The sequence below is a fragment of the Leguminivora glycinivorella genome, chromosome 1 (assembly GCF_023078275.1).
Source record: "Leguminivora glycinivorella isolate SPB_JAAS2020 chromosome 1, LegGlyc_1.1, whole genome shotgun sequence".
NCBI lineage: Eukaryota > Metazoa > Arthropoda > Insecta > Lepidoptera > Tortricidae > Leguminivora > Leguminivora glycinivorella.
In genome coordinates this window covers 12,942,045-12,961,519 of record NC_062971.1, presented here as the reverse complement: position 1 = coordinate 12,961,519, position 19,475 = coordinate 12,942,045, and the positions used below count along the sequence as shown (strand labels likewise).

Here is a 19,475-nt window from a genome sequence, read left to right as displayed (position 1 = left end):
AAATTTGGTACCAATATGTATGTCAATCACGCCAACAAAGTGCAAAAATAAAAAATGGAAAAACATGTTTTATTAGGGTACCCCCCCTACATGTAAAGTGGGGGCTGATATTTTTTTTCATTCCAACCCCAACGTGTGATATATTGTTGGATAGGTATTTGAAAATGAATAAGGGTTTACTAAGATCGTTTTTTGATAATATTTATATTTTCGGAAATAATCGCTCCTAAAGGAAAAAAAAGTGCGTCCCCCCCCTCTAACTTTTGAACCATATGTTTAAAAAATATGAAAAAAATCACCAAAGTAGAACTTTATAAAGACTTTCTAGGAAAATTGTTTTGAACTTGATAGCTTCAGTAGTTTTTGAAAAAAATACGAAAAACTACGGAACCCTACACTGAGCGTGGCCCGACACGCTCTTGGCCGGTTTTACATAAGATCTAGCTAGTTTATTACATATGTATATATATATTTAAAGTCTTTAAACTTTGACACTGTTTTAACAACCGTAATTTAAAACACCCTAGGTATTAACAGTCATTATTAACACTATGTTATAATTATAAAACAATGGATATTTAAATAGTGTACCTACACTCTTAAATAATCTTACACAACCAGGAAATGGACTAATCGTTGAACTTTCACTGTTTATGGACACTAAAATCACACAAATATGTAATTTAAAGAAGCACATTGTTACCAAATTACATGAGTCGAAGATACTGATCGGATTTGCATAATAACTAGTTACAAGTTGTTATAGTCGAGCCAAATTGAAATAGATGACAGTTAAAAAGCTAAACAAATTCACATGTCATAATAACACATTTTCCCACTGTACAAATCAAGATAAAAACAGAAAATTATGTATCTACGTGTACCACGAGCGAAGCGAGTGGTTCGAATATAGAATCCTGAACTTGCGAGTTTTTTAACACATGAGAAGTAAAATACATTTGCACCCGAGTGTAACACAAAACTTTTCCCCTCATTATAGCGAGGAAAGTAGGTACAACGCAAAAAACGCGTTTATCACTGCTTCCAGTAGTTCTACAGGTGGTAAATCATCGTCATCACTAGATTCACTCACTTTTATAAATTTTAAAGCAGAAAAAATTACTATTTTCAAGGTCAAATTACATTATTCACTAGTGAATAAAATGCGTTTTTACCCGCTGGTATTAAATGACAAACACGTGTTTCCGAGCTAGTGAGGGAAAAATTCTATTATTCATCTCTTAAGTATTATGTCACAGAAACAGTATGTAGTAAGAAAGTGTGGGCCGCGGCCCAATCACCCCCGATCTGATCTCGATCGCTCGTGACAGTCGAAAGCGGCTAGCATGGGAAACGCCGGGTTTTGCAAGCGATGAGCCGAGGAAACCTCCGGACTGCGGTCTGGTCTAACTCTGCACCCTTTATTGCTATAATAGCGCGAAATATTATTTCGCGGTATTGTGCGTTTATGAATAAATTAAAATTAAATAAAATATTCCGCCAAGCCTTATTTTGATAACTATGTTACATATTTAAAAAGTATTAGGTAGGTGTACTACAGTATACGTATTTATGTTCTTTCATGATCCATTCATGATATTCAGGAATCTTATTTGACTTCGTTCGACCTCAAAGATATATTTAAAAAGTTACCGAAATTAGCACCAAACTATGAAACCAACTTATATATGTACCTACTTATACGAGTATTATTTTAGACAATCCATGACTTTAGTTTTAATTTTAAATAGTTAATTTTATTATTATTATTTTATTTATTAAAATAAATAGTTAATTTTAATATACTCTTGCGTAGTACAAAGCTTTGATGCGTACTCTAATCCGCTCCTTTGGATCCTGATTGAACATGAACATGCCAGTCGGCCATTAATATCGTTCCATGCACCTACTTAAGGCGGACCTGCGCTTCCGATCAACACGTAACCAGTAGCCATGCAGATCACGAGATCACAGACCACACGCCGTCTTGCTTGGATAACCGCTCGTCAAACGACCAATTGATTTGCGACCTGAGCCAGCACGGTTGTTATACAACTGCCATAAAAGTAGGAAGATGGGCTGGTAATTCGATATTCTACTTAAACAATAATATAAGGTAAAAATGGTTCGTGTTACCTATACTGAATATGTACGTAACACGTAACAACGATCCTTCAGAAATGGCAGTAGGAAAATTGTAGAGTTAGCATTCTCTAATAGGCTATGCTGTAAACAATGGGAAACAGATTCGAGTTAGGTAGCATAAGAGTATGTGATACATAACTAGGTATGTGAAAACCTAGTCTACTCTCTAAACAATATATTATCGTCATGAAATAGAAAGCTCATAATAGTCACTGAATAATAATAGTTTCGATTAAAATACGCCTTCATATTTATTCAACGAGTATATTTACGATATAAGATATTCTAAGCAGGAACGGTCCGAGTTCGAATGTCAGAGGGAAAGCTCGGATATACGTTATTAATTGGACGGAGACAGGGAAGCCGTCGCACGACTTCCGTGCGGCGGCGCGCGCGCAGTTTAGTAGGTATATGGGGTGTTTAGTTGACAGTTGGGAAAATAATATTGCTCGTTTACAGGCGTGATACCTATTACAAGTTGTTTTAAATGATTATGTGATTTAGGAAACTGAAAAGCATGTGACGTGTAATTATAAAGTAGAGCAATACATTTTAGAAGAAATACTTAAGTTCTGGTTCTAAAGAACATACCTATGCAGTTGTAACGAAACCTTCTCCTAATTATAACGTAAATATTTACGTGGCTGTATTTCAGGAAATCGACAACGATTTCGATATTTTCAGGCATTAACTAATTTATTATGCGTTTTAGTAATCAAAAGTACGGTTTACTTATAAAATGATAATTGAACGCACCAAAAGAATAATTCGATATAAAATAACTATTTAATCAACCTGTATTCTTGCAAAGCATGCATGTTCGAACCCAGATATGAGACATAAACATAACTCGCCTGTCGTGCGAACCCTTGCGGTGCATACCGAATTGTCTCCGAACCCGATTTATTGACAACGAGGGTCATAAATAAAAATACGAAAGCATGCCTAAAATGTTAAAAGGTCAAACTAGTATTTTTGTCTATCGAAGTGATATCAAGATGTCACTCATGCCAAGCCAAGCCAAGGCTTGCGAAAATGGTACGAGTTGGTTTGTAAGTGAAGTCAAAAAATTATTTAAGGAATTGTTACCTGTCATAAGGCAGCACAAATAAAACATTTCATGAGCTCGTTACGAATAGGTACAGTATTGTAATACTTATTGTTCTTAAAGAACATGAAACCCCAAGTAAAATGATATAATATTGTTTATTTTTGTTTCAGAGTAATATGCGGCGGAGGTGGAACGGTTGCGAGATGACGCGAACTGTGTTGATATTCACCTTGCTGGCAATTTGTAAGTAAACTTAACCATCGTATTTATTGCCTAATAGCCTATGATTCGGTCTTATCCTCCTATTATCGCCTTCTATCACTTATTCAGTGGCAGAAAATAACCATCGAGCACTGCTGTACGCCACCATTGGTTGTTATATTTTGACTAGCCTGATTTAGTGCTCCACTGCTGAGTAAAGACCTCCCCCCTCGCTACTTCCATTCAACCCTATCATTTTTGTAATCCTGTTATTTATCCATTATAGGTAGTCATTATTCAACTGTGTTGCAACAGAATCAACTCTAGAGGTACATCTTCTTTTTGGAACTTGTTCGCGGTGATAAACGACATAATAACGATAATCTTACACCACTACACTGATGTTCTATTATAAGACCTAAAAGTCAAAGCTCCACAGACCTCATGAACTGACATTTCTTAACATAACAAAATTATAATATCGATAAGAAAGTTAGCCAACGCCAGTACAGTTGCAAAACTCGATCATTAGAGCCCGAGGATCAATGATCTTGGATCACAATAATTATGGATGCCGTCTCCGGCCCGTCTTGCGCCAGACGACCAATTCCACGCTTGCGCATTGCCGCCATGATCTTATTTTGACGTTAATATTTTACAAAAAGAATAAGGTCAATACGTATAAGTGCGTCATGTCATAAGGAGAAGTGTGTCTGGCCTTCACATTTGACCTTTTTACTTATTGTCATAGGTGGTTTTTGCAAGTTCTTACTTTCGCTACTTGTTACTCACGATTAGTATTAAACGCATGATCTCTCAATAAACACTGATCAAGTGATCATAGAAGGCCAAATATAAAGGCCATAAACACTTCTCCTTATGACATACTTATCCGTATTGTTTGACCTTACCCGCAGAGAGGCCAATAAAGTCTATTCCCACAAGCCAGCAAATGCTCATAGACGCCGCGCGCAACTCGCATGCGATTTTGCACACATCAGTCCGTAACTTTTACATACAAATAAAACTGCAATAGGTACATGTAACGGAACTCGCATGCGAGTTATCATGTAGTGTTAATGGGCTCTTAGACATGCTAATGAAGAAAAATAAATACTAACGAGTGTAACGTCCTCACATTCAGCTTACCTTTAATACATAAATAACGATATTAAGTCTAACGTATTGTTGTACTTATAACTAATACCTACACATCAAATTTAAATAAATAGCGTATAATTTCACGGCTATGCTTACGATAACACACTATTGCGTCACTAAAAGATATACTGCACACGAAATGGCCAGCGTTGCCATATGGGTACGCATCGGTACGCACGGCGTACTATTTCACCGTCGTGTGTACCCGCGTACTCATCAGCCGTTTTGCGTACTATTTTATAATTTATCAACTGTTACCTACTACTCCCCTTGAAAAAAACAAATCATTTTAACTTTTCCGATTAATATTATTTAGGAACGCACCCATACTTCTATAGATTATCTGTACTGTGCATCCAAGTGCGGCAATACACAAATATGACACAAATCAAGATGAAATCAAGTGAAGTTGACGTTAATGACGTTAAAGTATCATCAAATCTAATCGATTAGTCAAGGCAATATGGAACATGTTCCTTACACCTTACGGTTTGATTTAGGTTGTCTATACGGTGATTATATTATGATTGTATGTGCCATAGGCGGCATAAAGTCGTTTTCTTTTCTTTGGCGGCTTACCGGGCTTACGGCTTGTTTTCTTGAATAATTTGAAAGTGAGTTTTAGTTTCATCCATCAAGAAAGGATCAATTGTATGCATTAATATAGGTAATTAGGTCGATGTTATCTGCGGAGAAACAAAGAAAATTTTCACCGCGTAATACATGTAAGGTGACGGACCCAATCATGGACAGTTTAAGAACAAAATTCGCCTGTTTTTGATATTTCACTGATAAATGTAAAAATTCTACCGCCAAGCGTGTTAAATCTTGAATGTCCTATCCTTCTTCTACATTTCAAGCGTATTGCAGAATAGATACTCCTATTGGTTTCTTCATAGTTAACAAATTAAAACTAGGTGTTTTTTCTCCAATTATGGACGGCAGTTCTCCAGTAATGGATCCCCCATTATGGACAGTGAAATAAGTTTAAAATCTTACTTTTAAAGCCAACTGATACGCAATGAGTCAATTTTATACACCATAAATAAAATTAGTTTGGGTTATTTTAACATAGGATTGTTTCTTGTAAATTTTGGTTTTGTAAATTGTTCCTTGTCCATCATAGGAGGTAGGCAGTTTTTCGGGTCCAGTAATGGACACTCGCAAAATAACGTCATTTCTTTATATCTTTGGAGCAACAAACTAGTATATTTTATACCTTATCTCATGCTTAATGCAGTAAGTAAAACGCATTCAAGATTACACCGTGCGTTATTTTTTTATTATTTTATACATGAACTCATCTCTCTTAGCAACATTAAGTACTAAGAATTCGTCTTGATATTTTTTTCAGTAAACTGGTGAATTTTATCTTGTCTCCAAATCCTTCAGAAATAACCGAATCAATTGAAACTTCAAAATTAAACAGCTCTACCACTCTAGTTTATGGTACATAGCCGTCAGTTTTTAGAAACTTATTTTAGATACTTATTTTTAAGAATTTGTATTTTTTTGTCCATAATGGCATCACCGTCCATTATGGGGTATTTTACCTTACTATGGATATGGAGGTAATATGGATTCATATAGTTTTCACCTCAAGGAAAAGTGGTTTTATTGCATTTTTATTGCGCCATCTACATAGAAATATATGATATGAACTAATAACGCCGAACAAAAGTCGATCATAAATGTGTTTTATGGCCCCTGTACACACATGGCCAACGGTTCCACCAGCCCTTTGTGAAACCCCTTGGCCAAGATAAGAGCCGCTGTTTACACATTGGCGAACCAATCACTTGGCATTGGCTCTTCATGAAAGATGGACGTGGAATGGAAAAGTCTAGAAAATTCTAGGTCATAGACGTTGTCAGAAAAAATTGATTAAAAAATAATAACCCCGTAGTAAAATTAAATTATTTGAAATATTAACAATTTTTTGAATATTCTGATAAGAACATTTATCTTTTTTAGGAAATACATTAAACATTTGCAAGGTTATTTTATTTCCTAAAATCTACACTATTATTGGCATAGATAAACTTATTATTTTCGTAAATATTTCACTACTGTCCTCTCTGACGGCTGACGAGCAACTGAATGAAGCGCCAACGTGTAAACGCAGTTGGCCATTGGCGCCAAGATCCTTTGATGTGTGGACAAAAAACCGACACGAATCGGTTGGCCGGCAAGCGCAAGCGCCAACTGCTAACTTACGGCCAAGTAGCCCTCTACACACATGGCCAAGGGGGTTGGTGGAACCGCCGGCCATGTGTGTACAGCGGCCATAATATAATATGTGTTTGTTCCAGTAAAACGTACGTGCCCCTCTTCATATTAGCCCAGCACAGGCCAACATACGGGACGCAGCTATATAACAGAGCGAGATATCAGTATTGCGAACTCCCTCTAACTGCTGCGTCCTCCTCTAAAAAAAGCTGCGTCCCGTTTGTAGGCCCATTTTGGGCGAATATGTAGAGGAGCCTTACCGTTTTTCCGGTTGCCGACAAGGCGCTAATGCCATAAAGATTCGTCTATAAACTAACCTTATCGATAAAGTGGTACCTTTTACTAAAAACAAACACAAATGGCTGTATTACTTTCTTTGCAATCTCTGTATGAAAAGATATTGTTTTTTTTTTATCATGAGTTATGTATTTCTTGGTAGACTATACATTTTGATTTTTGTCATTTTCGTGTACCCAAACTTGAACTGGCGTACTATTTTTAAGAAGTGTGCGTAACGGAACGTCAAACCCATCTGGCAACACTGGAAATGGCAAGCTTGTTATTAGTTAGATCGACATGCATCTAAATTCGTGTAATGTCAATTACTTGTTCGCGGACCATCACTAGCGAAAACTAACATCTCTAATTTGAGAATTTTATGTACGGTACTTATTCATTCCAAAATAAACTAATAGGTAGGTCGCGTGGTCGCAACTACGTGGCTTTAGAAAAAATAAGACTCATTTAGATGGCGCGGCAGAGTATTTAGATTCAATTCAAGATCTCGTACCGTCTAAATCAGCCCTTACATTATCACTACCTTAGGCAGTGCTTCCCAAGCTGTCTAGACTGCGATACACCTATATCTACGTGCCCCGGTAAAGTATACGATATAAAGACAACGTAGATTATCCCTAAAAACACACTCAAAAATAAATTAAATTCGTAACCGTTTTGGCGTAACTTGCATAAAATCGGTCATATCTTATTAATGACTGCTTCAAAGGCGTAACTCAACCGCAAACCACGGGCTTTATTCTCAAGCGTATCAATTTTATAGTGATGTTAAATTGGCTTTGCTCTAGAGAAGTTACATGAGTGTGAACGTGGTGCATTGATACGATTATTGTGTTGGTATTAAAATGTTGCTCCTGAATACTGCAGACATCATTGAATACCCGTTACAATGCGTCTTCTATCATGTGACGTCGTAATGTGATGAAACTGAATCAGTTATGAGGCGAGGTGTATTGTGGCTTCCTTATTAGGTATTTACTGTTTTCTATTTCACAGCGTTAGCCGCAAATAAATGTGTGAAAGAGTTGATGGAAAAACTTGAGTAGAATAACTTTTCGTAGAATCTTCGCAGATACACGGACCAAATCATAAGAAGAAAACAGTATTGTATATTACGTCGTTACTAAATTAGTTTACTTATATTTAAAATATCTTGCTCAACTTACACGTAAATCTTTCGTCAAACCGTCAACAATCTTGACATGTTGACAAATATGACAGCTCATTAAAGTGCCTCTCGGGATCACGAGTCAAATATACTGAGTGGGACTTGTAAAGTACAAACATTAGAATTGTTATCCAAATTGCATTTGACTGCTATTTATTGACTAGTTGACAGATTGTTGATAGATATAACTAATTAGATATATAAAAAGTAAAAACTGGGATTTGAAAAAAACTTTTACGAATAAAATGTACCTACAACCTACAAATTGAGATACCACTATTATGTAAATTGAGTACAATGCTATAGATTATATAGAATGTCAACAGCTGAATTGTGTTCAATACGATTTAATGATGAGCTTTAGATAAAGACGCGTCAAATGTCTACCTATCTATGGAGTCATCTCTAACGACATTATACATTAAGGATGTAACTCAATTGAGTCCACAGACCAATACAACAAGACGGCCCTTACAGGGCGACTCGCGGTCACCAAGCATACGACAAATCAGGTTTATAAAAGTTTCCCATATAACCATAATCGGTCGCCGTTCCTACGCAAATCCTCCTATTTTGTGTACACACAGGTCTTCGGTTCTCAATGCTTAGTCGCAGTACGGTCGACGTTTAGTCGCGGCGACCCAAATGGGGACGATTGGTAACAGGCACAAATGGTCACAGAAGTGACAGAAGTGTGCAATACGCGTGCACACATTGTTACCGTTTGGCGACTACTTTCCCAAAATCATTCGTTCATTTCATTCTTTTCAAATGGCGACTGTCAGAGACGTCAAAGTAAAAAAGAAATAAAATCATCTTCATTAAAATGTAATGGCGTAAGAATTTGTTAAAGATAAATATTGTTTGCATTTGTAATATAATGTGGGCTAATTACCATGGCCAATTAAATTGCTCGAGTGATTTCATAAAATAAGTCTAAATTTATCAACGCGCCATCAATTTACCTTAGTTTAACCAGTAATAATATTATTGACTACTCGGTGTTTGCGTGTTATGTATATTGATTGGTGAAGTTTTAGTGCTCCGGTGCATATACTATACTGAAATAATAAAAATAATGGCTAGAAAACCAATAAAGTTGTTAAAATATGGATTAAGACGGTAATAGTCCATGTAAAAAACAGTCGCCAAACGGTCACCAAACGGTCGACAAACGGTCGCAAAATGGTCGCAGCGTACACGCGTGACCGAAAGCAGTGAATATTTATTATATTTTCAAAATGGCTGTATTAATTTTTTCCAGGTATCCTCAAACTTTATAAACAATTAAATATGCCGTCGTACTCAGTTGCCCTCACTAAAGAAGATTAAAAAAAATTGTAACGTGCGTACCGAGCTGCTGGGTTGTAAAGGATCGGGGATCATATTATTATGGTCTTCTATAGAGCAACTAGTATTTTGCGGCATTTCACAATTGACACTTGTTGAAGTAGTCGTCATTAATATTACTATCAACATTAATTTCAGCGATCTGTACTTCTTTTGTCAAGATTTTTGTATAGATAAGTGTCTACAAATTTGTAATGTTAAAGAGACATAAATAAAACGTAGTAGAGTAAATAATGTGTTTTTTTTGTAACCCAAATAAAATACTTGTAGATACGAGTGCGGAAAAGAGGAAAATCGATACGAGTAGCGATAAATTAATACACGAACGAAGGGAGTGTTTTAAATCGACACGAGTTGTGAATGTCCTTTTCGCACGTGTATCGTACGACGATTTTCAGTACCTAAATCTAAGCTAAGAGTTTCGACCAGACAAGAAATGAATCATTGCTTGATTTGCTCGCACTACTGCGTTAAAAAAAGCAGCATCTGTACTGAAAAAAACTATCATTGCGCAACAGAAATTCTATTAATATCACAGTAAATACTCTATTTCATTTGATTCCTACTTTTATTGTGTAAAGCAACACTACACTTCATTTTTATCAATAAGAATTAAAAATTATATATTTAATACATTAAGTAACTATAAAGTGCTTATCTATTTGTATTATCATTCTGCACTTTTCTTAACTTTCCCACATTTCTATAAAATGTCGAAGAGTGCTTAAATGGTCGTCGTCGTTTATTATTATTTAATTCGCTCATATTTAAATGATTCAAAGCAACCAGTCCACAACTTCACAAGACAGTTTGAGAAACCTTCGTATTTCAGATTGTCATTTGCGGATACAGTGGTTTAGGAGCAGTTCGGTAATCAGACCTACACATGTGTGTACAAATTCTGTCAATGTCACTGTCAGAAACCGTTCTGACAGTGACAATGACAGCCACAAATTCGTCCACATGTTGTTACCGTTATGTGTGCAAACGTCGACTAATAAAGTGTCGTTAAAAGTCATTCTGACAGTGACATTGACAGCCACAAATTCGTACACATTTTGTTACCGTAACGAGTGCACACGACGACTACACTTTGTTATTGTATCAATACGGTCCACAGACCAATACAACAAGACGGCCCTTACAGGGCGACTCGCGGTCACCAAGCATACGACAAATCAGGTTTATAAAAGTTTGAACGCGTGCGACACCGATCAGTAGCGCCCAAGCATACGACCCGCTAACAGCGTTCGTGTCCGCTCGGGAAAAAATATTAAATAATCAAATTTGGTTGCAAACAATGGTCTCTTGCAGCATAAAGTGGTGTGGCAAGTCTTCTAACACTTCTACATATAAAAAAGATGGAATAACATTCCACAGTTAAGTCAAATTAATTATTTTGTTGAATATTGTTTATTATCCGCGGAGTTCATTTATACTGGTCAATATGGTTGTACTGAGCGGCGCCGAGGCGCGTCCATCCCTTTTTGCCTAGTTAATAATGCGATATGCTATCCCTTTCACGTAAACGACTAGGGATGGGGCCATGTTAGTTTATGTCTGTTGCGGGAACTTCGTACTGCCGTTCGTACCATGTGCTACCATTTTATGAAATATAAAAGAAAGCAGATTTGTAATTGTGAATAATTATCTAGAAACTGTAGAGTCTGTATTGTTATTTAGTTGATTGATTAGTTTAGAATATTTAGTTGGTAATTTAACTTAGTAAACGTAAGTAAAAACGCACAGTTTAGTTATTAGTTACTAGAATGATTTTTATTGAGGTGCTATCAAAATCATCATCCTCCTTGCGTTATCCCGGCATCGGCATTCGCCACGGCTCATGGGAGCCTGGGGTCCGCTTTGGAAACTAATCCCAAGATTTGGCGTAGGCACTAGTTTTATGAAAGCGACTGCCATCTGACCTTCCAACCCGAAGGGTAACTAGACCTTATTATAATTTAATTATAATATTATAATTTGTTGCAAAACAAATTCACCACAGTACCGGTACCGGTACCATTGTCTATAATAGACATGTCCTATTCCCATCCCTACTGCTAATCGTAAAGGCGCGCCATTATTTGAAACGACCAATGGCAGCACCGTGCGCGCCCGTCTCACCCCGCAAGGATTGGTGATTTGCGTCTCGAACAATATCGCTTGCATTAGGCTTCTAGTGGGGTGTTCTGTGGTCATAACATAAATGACACAATCTATAAATCCATTGATCATAAGATCAAAAGTTCAAATTCTTATATGTATCTTCAAAGTCCTTAGTCTTTAGTTTAGCCAGCTATCTTGCTTCTGATATCTAAGTTAGTTCTCTCATAAACGTCAAAGCGAAGCACTCGTACCTATTCAAAGTTACTTTCACAATTATAAATTGTACCAAATAAATACCACTTAATAATAACAATAATGTTCGGTTGCCTTTAGATTAAAATGTCTTACGCCGTGGCTTGGTTCGCGCTTTACGAAGACCTTATCGATATGGAAGTATGAGACGCGAAATGTCGCCCACGCAAGACACGGCGTTAAAGGGCCTCTGTGCTGTTGGCTTCTGCCCCACGCATGCCTCCCAAAGGTCCGGGACCCAATGGTCCCGAGATATGGAAAAGACAAACAAACAATAATGTTCGATCAATATGTTACCTCGTCGCATAATCGATGATAGGCCTCTGTGTAAACATCACGATGATCTAAATAAAACAAAAGGCTTTCAACCCGTAATAGAATGCCAATAAGGCATCACTAAGACAATGGCGTTTCACGATAACTCGTCAAAACTAATGAATAACTTGTAACTTTCGCCTCTGCCCTGTCTGACAGACAATTAAATCATTCATTTGTTGTGCCTTATGATTGGTCCTGTAATCATAACTTGGTCCATGTTATTCAATATTTTATCCAGTTTGGGATCTTCGCATACGTTCAACAACAATCCGTTTTTATCTGATTATTAGAAGGTGCGCTGCTCAATACTTTCTTACCTTTGAATATTTGCTAGAGTAAGTAAGTCGAAGTTCGAATCTCGCGTATATCGTCACCTGTTCTATTTAAGGCAACTTAAGAATTGTGTTTTCTGTATAGGTATAATAAAACCCCGAAGGGGATGTCCTGGATGTATTCATCTGCATGTGTTTTGAACTGCTTCAGAAGTAAAACATATAGTTTATATTTGGGCATTTTCAGAATTTGGGATCCAACATTAGCGAATTAACTCGCTGGATAGTTTTGTGACGATAATTAAGCATGAAATTTCATTAAACTATATTGTTTTTGTGTTAATTACATATATGTAAACTTTATGCGATAATTTACATTCAGAACGTGAAAAAAGAAGGTAATTTTTGCACAGGTTTTACGCTTAATTGTCGTCACAAAATTGACAGCGAGTTAATTTTTGTTACGCTAATTTTGGGTCCCAAATTCTGAAAATTACCATTTATAAATGGGCACACACATATGTTTATGTTTAATTTTATCGATAGTAAGGACTAGAATCTTAAAGTGTTGATTTAAAAACCGCTTGTTTAATAGATTGGACTTGTTGCACCAACGCTTGTTTTATCTTTGCCTATTATTCAACAGCCTTAGGGCCCGTTGCAAGCCTTTGCATTGTTTATTTATCTTGCTAGTGAAGAATGTATTAATAACAACCTAGTCCTGAAGAGTTAGATATTGATATCGAAATTTCACACGTAATTATGGGGTTTGTTTTCTTATATCTTATAGAACAATAGAGACTCAGCTTAAAATGTTTGTATCGCCTAATTAGAAGTAGGTAACAATTAAGCCGCGCAGCGCTTAGGTATCTTATTAAACACTACGTCTATTATACTTACTCTAGATTATCACCTGAGTGTGTTTAGTAAAACGTACCACTTTGTCGATTACCATTAAGGCGAGATTTACTTGGATCTTTACATGAATAAACTGACAAATAAGCGGCTTTATAGCAACCGACAAAGTGGAACGTTTTCTCGTACACACTCACTAAATGTTGTATGTATTTACAGTAGAGATAGAAAGTATACTGCAAACCTAATAGTTTACTACTAAATTTACCTCCATCCTGACTCAATTTTGCATAAAACTATAAGATATCCTCGAAAATAATGAAAAGCAGCAGACATAATACAGGATGTTATAGTTATTTGTTATAATAGGGGGCAAAGTTCTATTTTAACGCAGAGTGTGGAATTGAAAAACGAGCAAGTGAAAGGATTCTATAGTTGAACCACGAGCGAAGCGAGTGGTTCTAGAATAGAATCCTGAACTTGCGAGTTTAACACACGAGAAGTAAAATACATTTGCACCCGAGTGTAAACACAAGACTTTCCCTCACTATAGCGAGGAAACTACAACGTAATAATTTTTAAGAAAAAAAACCGCCGCCTTAGGGGTTCTGGCACAGAATCTTATACTTTTAAACGAGCAATTCTTGTATATTTATTTATTTATTTATTTATATATATATATTTATTTACACTGACGATCTCGGAAACCGCTCTAACGATTTCGCAGAAATTTGTTATGTGGGGGTTTTTGGGGGTGAAAAATCGGTCTAACTTATCCTTAGGTCCCGGAAAACGCGAATTTTCGAGTTTTCATGCGTTTTTCTTCGCGCGCCATCTCGTGTGCAGTAGTTGTACTGTTAAGACAGAATTCTTTCGGTCGATGTAAGTACTATTTATCACAAACACTAGATGGCGACACAGGTCAAGGCTAAAACGAATAGAAAATACACTATTTGAGTTTTTGTGGCGAAATGCGCGCCTTCTCGTGTGGAGTAGTTGTGTTGTTAAGGCTGAGAATTCTTTCGCTCGATGTAGGTACTATTCATTTTTGAACTAGATGGCGACACATGTCAAGGATACGAAACAGAACCGAGCGAAGCTCGGTTGCCCAGATATATATAATAGTACAAGTACAGAAGGCCCACTGCTTTGATGTTCACGACATGCCGCCTTTTTAAATGCCTACAAAATTCTAACAAAAAAACGAGCCGCACGTGCGCGGCGCCCGGCGATAGGGTTGCTAGTGGATTAAAACTAATTAATACTCAGATAATGTGTTATACTATTATATTCAAGTCTTGGGTACTTTCTAGGTATATATATAGTATTTATATATTTTTGTTTAAGTTCCGACATCACACGCCTTATTGAATCTTTTCGGGGGATTTAATCAATAGTAAATCTGTGTAAACATGTCCTATGGTATTTATTTTATTCATGATATCTATTTAACTTAGCATTATTAGCCATTCCACACGCGGACATCGCATAATATAAACCTTAAAAAAACTCGCGGCGTAAAGTAACATTAGAAAGTGCGAAAGTGCGTTCCGTGAGAACGCGCGCCACCCCTGATTAGGCCGCGAACTCGCGGCCGCCTGCATGTACTTGTTGTAGCGCGGCGATAGAATCGCGGAGTGAGCCGCCCCTGGTTCTGGTAAAAGCTACTGGCAACAAAAATCAATATACGTATACCGTTAAGGTTTGAGGAGTTACCTCAATCCCTCATGAATCCGATTATACTTAAGAAATCGAAGCTTGACAAAATTTGACTTGAAAAGTCAATATGCTTAACAAATATAACTAAATAAATGTTACTGTTCTGAACTTAAATGCATGCTCTTCTTATAAAAATACCAAAGTCACTATAAGTGTGCCGTTCAGATTTGAGGAGTTCGGTTCTGACCATCATCTGCAGTTCCATTGACCCAATGTCACCATTCTAGACGTAAGTGCATGCTGTTCTTATAAAAACACCAAAGTCACTATAAGCGTGCCGTTCAGATTTGAGGAGTTCCGTTCTGACCATCATCAGGAGTTCCACTGCACCAAATGTCACTGTTCTGGACGTAAGTGCATGCTGTTCTTATAAAAATACCAAAGTCACTATAAGCGTGCCGTTCAGATTTGAGGAGTTCCGTTCTGACCATCATCAGCAGTTCCACTGCACCAAATGTCACTGTTCCGTACGTAAATGCATGCTTTTCCTTTAAAAACACAAAAATCGCCATATGTATGACTTTCTGATTAGAGGAGTTCCCTCGATTTCTCCAGGATCCCATCATCAGAACTGGATTCTGAGAAAAATGGGACCAATCTGTATGCATATACATTCAATAAAAAAAAATTCAAAATCGGTCCAGTAACGACGGAGATATCGAGGAACAAACATTAAAAAAAAACAATACAGACGAATAGAGAGATTTCACCTTCTTTTGAGAGATTTGAGGCGGCGGTTAAAAAATGCGTTTATCGCTGCTTCCAGTAGTTGTTACACTGGTGGTAAATCATCTTTATTACTAGATTCACCTACTTTTATCAATTTTAAAGCAGTTAATTCGAGTTTATTCAAGGTCAAATTACTTTACTCACTAGTGGATAAAATGCGTTTTTACCCGCTGGTATTAAAGGACAAAACAAACAGTGTTTCGGAGCTAGTGAGGGGAAACAAATTTTATGGGTCTCTAAAGTCAGTGAAGTTTGGCAGTGCAGGCACACTTCCGTGCTTATTTCCTAATAAAGTATCTAAAACATAAACTACGTGCGAAAGGCTGCATGAGTTAAACTGGACTTGTTTGGCTATGACTTGAATAACCACAACACATTACAGAGAGCTATCTGATATGCATACCTACAGAGGGACCTTACAACACGACATACAACCTATAATAATCGTACCTAAGTATTTATATCATTAAATTCATTAATTTAATGATATAAATACTTAGGTACGATTATTACATTAATTAATGATGCTTAAAAGATTCGCTTGACAGTGCGTTTACAGCTATGGCATTGTTGTCCCAGAATCACCTTAGTCACATTCATGTCGATCCTAACTTTCTCTCAACAAATACTAATCATGTTCACAGCTCAGAATGATCTATGCATAGCGGTGATTTTAATCGCCAAATAATGAACACACACAATAACCTGCCGCTTTCTAAGACGGTACTGACGTTTGTCAAGAAAGCCGAGGTCCTGACCTCCTCAATGTTATTGGATCATGTCTGCTGACAAGTGCGTTTAGCCTACTCCTTTGTCAGCGGTTTGATATTGATCTTCAATTGACGTTAGATTTGAAAGGTGGTGTTAATAAGAATCATGCTTATTATGATAGCGAACCAGAAGGTGCAGTATTTATTTTACGTAACATTGAAGACTTTGTATGATAGTACCGTAGGTTCTACTTAGTTATCTATCTTAACCTAATTGCTAACTAACTAACTACCCTACATTATCTTCCCGTAACTAATACGTTTTATCTTCTCTTCCCGTAACTCCCGAACTATGTTGAGTGTTGCTTTTACAAAATACAAAATACAAAATCATTTATTCAGCAAATAGGCCACGGGGGCACTTTTACATGTCAACATTACAGAGTATTCATTAAAGTTAAACAAATGAAATTAATAGAAATATGGATAGCCGGAACGGAACTTAATTGTTAAGTTAGTTTTAGTTTAGTTTAGCTGTTAACTTTTACTTTAGAATAGTTTTAATTTGTTTTGTTTGTTATAAGTAGTTTAGATATTTTTAACATTTGTATACAATTACACTTTATATGTTAATATTATTAAAAAAAAAATAGAAATATTAACTAAAAATATTAATCATAAGCAAAGTAGCTATACACTGATATAGAATTAGAGATGTATAAAGTCTCTAAATGTCATATTATTACTAACTATAATCAATACATAAAGAAAGTGCAAACAGATACAAAGATAAAAGAAATCTATAATACTTCAATAGTTGTAAAAGACTGAATATTACAAGTAAAAATATTATACTTAATCAAATAATCCATGGAGATGTATAGCGTCTCCAAGAGTCAAATTTTATAAAATTAAAATATTTAAAAGTAAAAACCTTTGTCAAATAATACAAAAAAAAAATACAGAAAATGAACAGCTAAATTACACATTTCAAGAGATGTACAAGTCTCTAGTTGTCAATCATTAAAGAACAAATCAAGTTTACAAATAAGGGCCAATCAAGGTTACAAATTAAGTTTAAAAATATAATCAAAATCTCAGAGATGTATAAGGTCTCTAAGTGTCCAAAAAACTAACATTAACTTAATCAAACGACAACAAGGTCATTAAAGTAAGGAATCTATTTTAAAATAAAATATAATCAAAATCTCAGAGATGTATAAAGTCTCTAAGTGTCCAAAAGCTAAAATTAACTAAATTAAACGACAACGTGATGGTCTCTAGTGTCATCCTTAAGACATTACTTACTTAAGTTTAATTCTTACAAGAACCGAATGTAGTGTCTCGCAATCCGCTCAAAAGTAAAGTTAAATAATCTAACAAAACATGTGGCCCAGGTAAGCTTGAACAGACCAGTCTCCACAAACAGCACCCGTTCACGAGTATGACGCGTATCTCAGCCATCGCCTCCCTCAACCTCCATTCAACCTCCAAATTTCAAGTTATATCTGGGTTCACCTTCCTAAATCTCAACGAGTAAGTAACCAGTACGACATGCAACGACTCCGAACCCTTCAGTTTGTGAAATCATTGTATGGTATCAAAAGGTGCATGATTTATGCTTTCGCCATTACCAACGGAAAAGGAGTTTAATGGCAGGTGCACATGAAACTAGATGATGCTCTACCGCTTGCTTGAACTCGAAACAGTATACCGTACCTAATCCTTGCCAGTAAAATAAACGAGTATCTATCGCTGAAAATCCGCAACATAACTAAGGCTAAATTTAATCTTGTGTGACTTTGCCTACTTAAGTTATTATATTCGCAAATAAATGTCATTGCCACGTCCGGAAAGGCGCATGCGCCGCGCTGCTGCCGCACGACAGCGACAATGGGCGGCCATTAGTGGCGGATTAAATTTGACGCACGACTGTATATGCGCACGCGACCAAGCTACGGCTTGACACACTTCCTATTTATAAGTACAGATAGATATACCATTAACTTTAACATCCCAGTAAAATGACACTAAACATAGTAAAATAAGTAACAACTTTGGCAGCTGCAGTAAAGGTTTTGGGCATTACGCCATATGTACCTAACACACAATTATATGTATAGATACACATGTACATATATAACTACTCTCGTTGCCGAAAAACTTGGCTGTTAGCTAAAATACCTCTATTTCGGTCTGTGGCTATGGTTAATACATATTTGCGTTTTAGGTAAATTAGGGACCTTCATTTTTGCGTTAATCTTTTGAATTTCTTATTAAAAGGAACATTCGTTCGAGACTTACGTGGACTCAAGTTTATGGAAACAAAGATGTATCCGCATGCGCAAGGACATGGGTTATGTAAAGTGAAATACATATAACTAGTCGTGACTTGAAAGTGCAAAAAAGTACCTGTTTGAGCCATCCTGGATGCTGCACGTATCGTAAGTGCACTTTCGCTGAGTCCGTCACGCCTGCTCCTTTGTTCTTGTCTGTCTGTTGATGCTGTCTATGGATAGAGTTACTTATTAAGGCATTGTCTACATACCTAGACAGAGTTTAGGTTTTCTGTGACTCATCGCCTGTTGAATGGTTATAGATGCGCCGGACATGTTTGAGGCGTGAGAGTATAGAATCGTGTAACATTTTATGTTATTTTTAACCACGAACCTAATTCCCACATCCTCGCATCGTATATTATAGGCACGTAGCGGTAAAGTCATTCATAACTCAAAAGTAGGTAATAATCTCAATTCTCTGTGTCTAAAAGATGCTCGGAGTACCTACCTTAACTGTATAGAATGTATATGTATACTCAAAATGGTTGTAAAAAATATACCTACGACTTACCTATATTAACTAGCCCAAAATGTCTACTTAGAATATATAGCAATTCATTGCTAACCTTGGTT

At 36.4% G+C, this 19,475-nt stretch overlaps 1 protein-coding gene across 2 annotated transcripts in view; it reads left to right on the top strand.

Moving 5' to 3' along the window:
- LOC125238999 overlaps positions 1-19,475 on the top strand; it is a 118,315-nt gene that overhangs the window by 93,084 nt on the left and 5,756 nt on the right. For both annotated transcript variants that reach the window (XM_048147525.1, XM_048146823.1), the window contains exon 3: positions 3,367-3,439. In XM_048147525.1, the coding sequence (XP_048003482.1) occupies positions 3,373-3,439 (67 nt within the window). In that variant the 5' untranslated portion in view covers positions 3,367-3,372. The remainder of the gene's footprint in view (positions 1-3,366; positions 3,440-19,475) is intronic.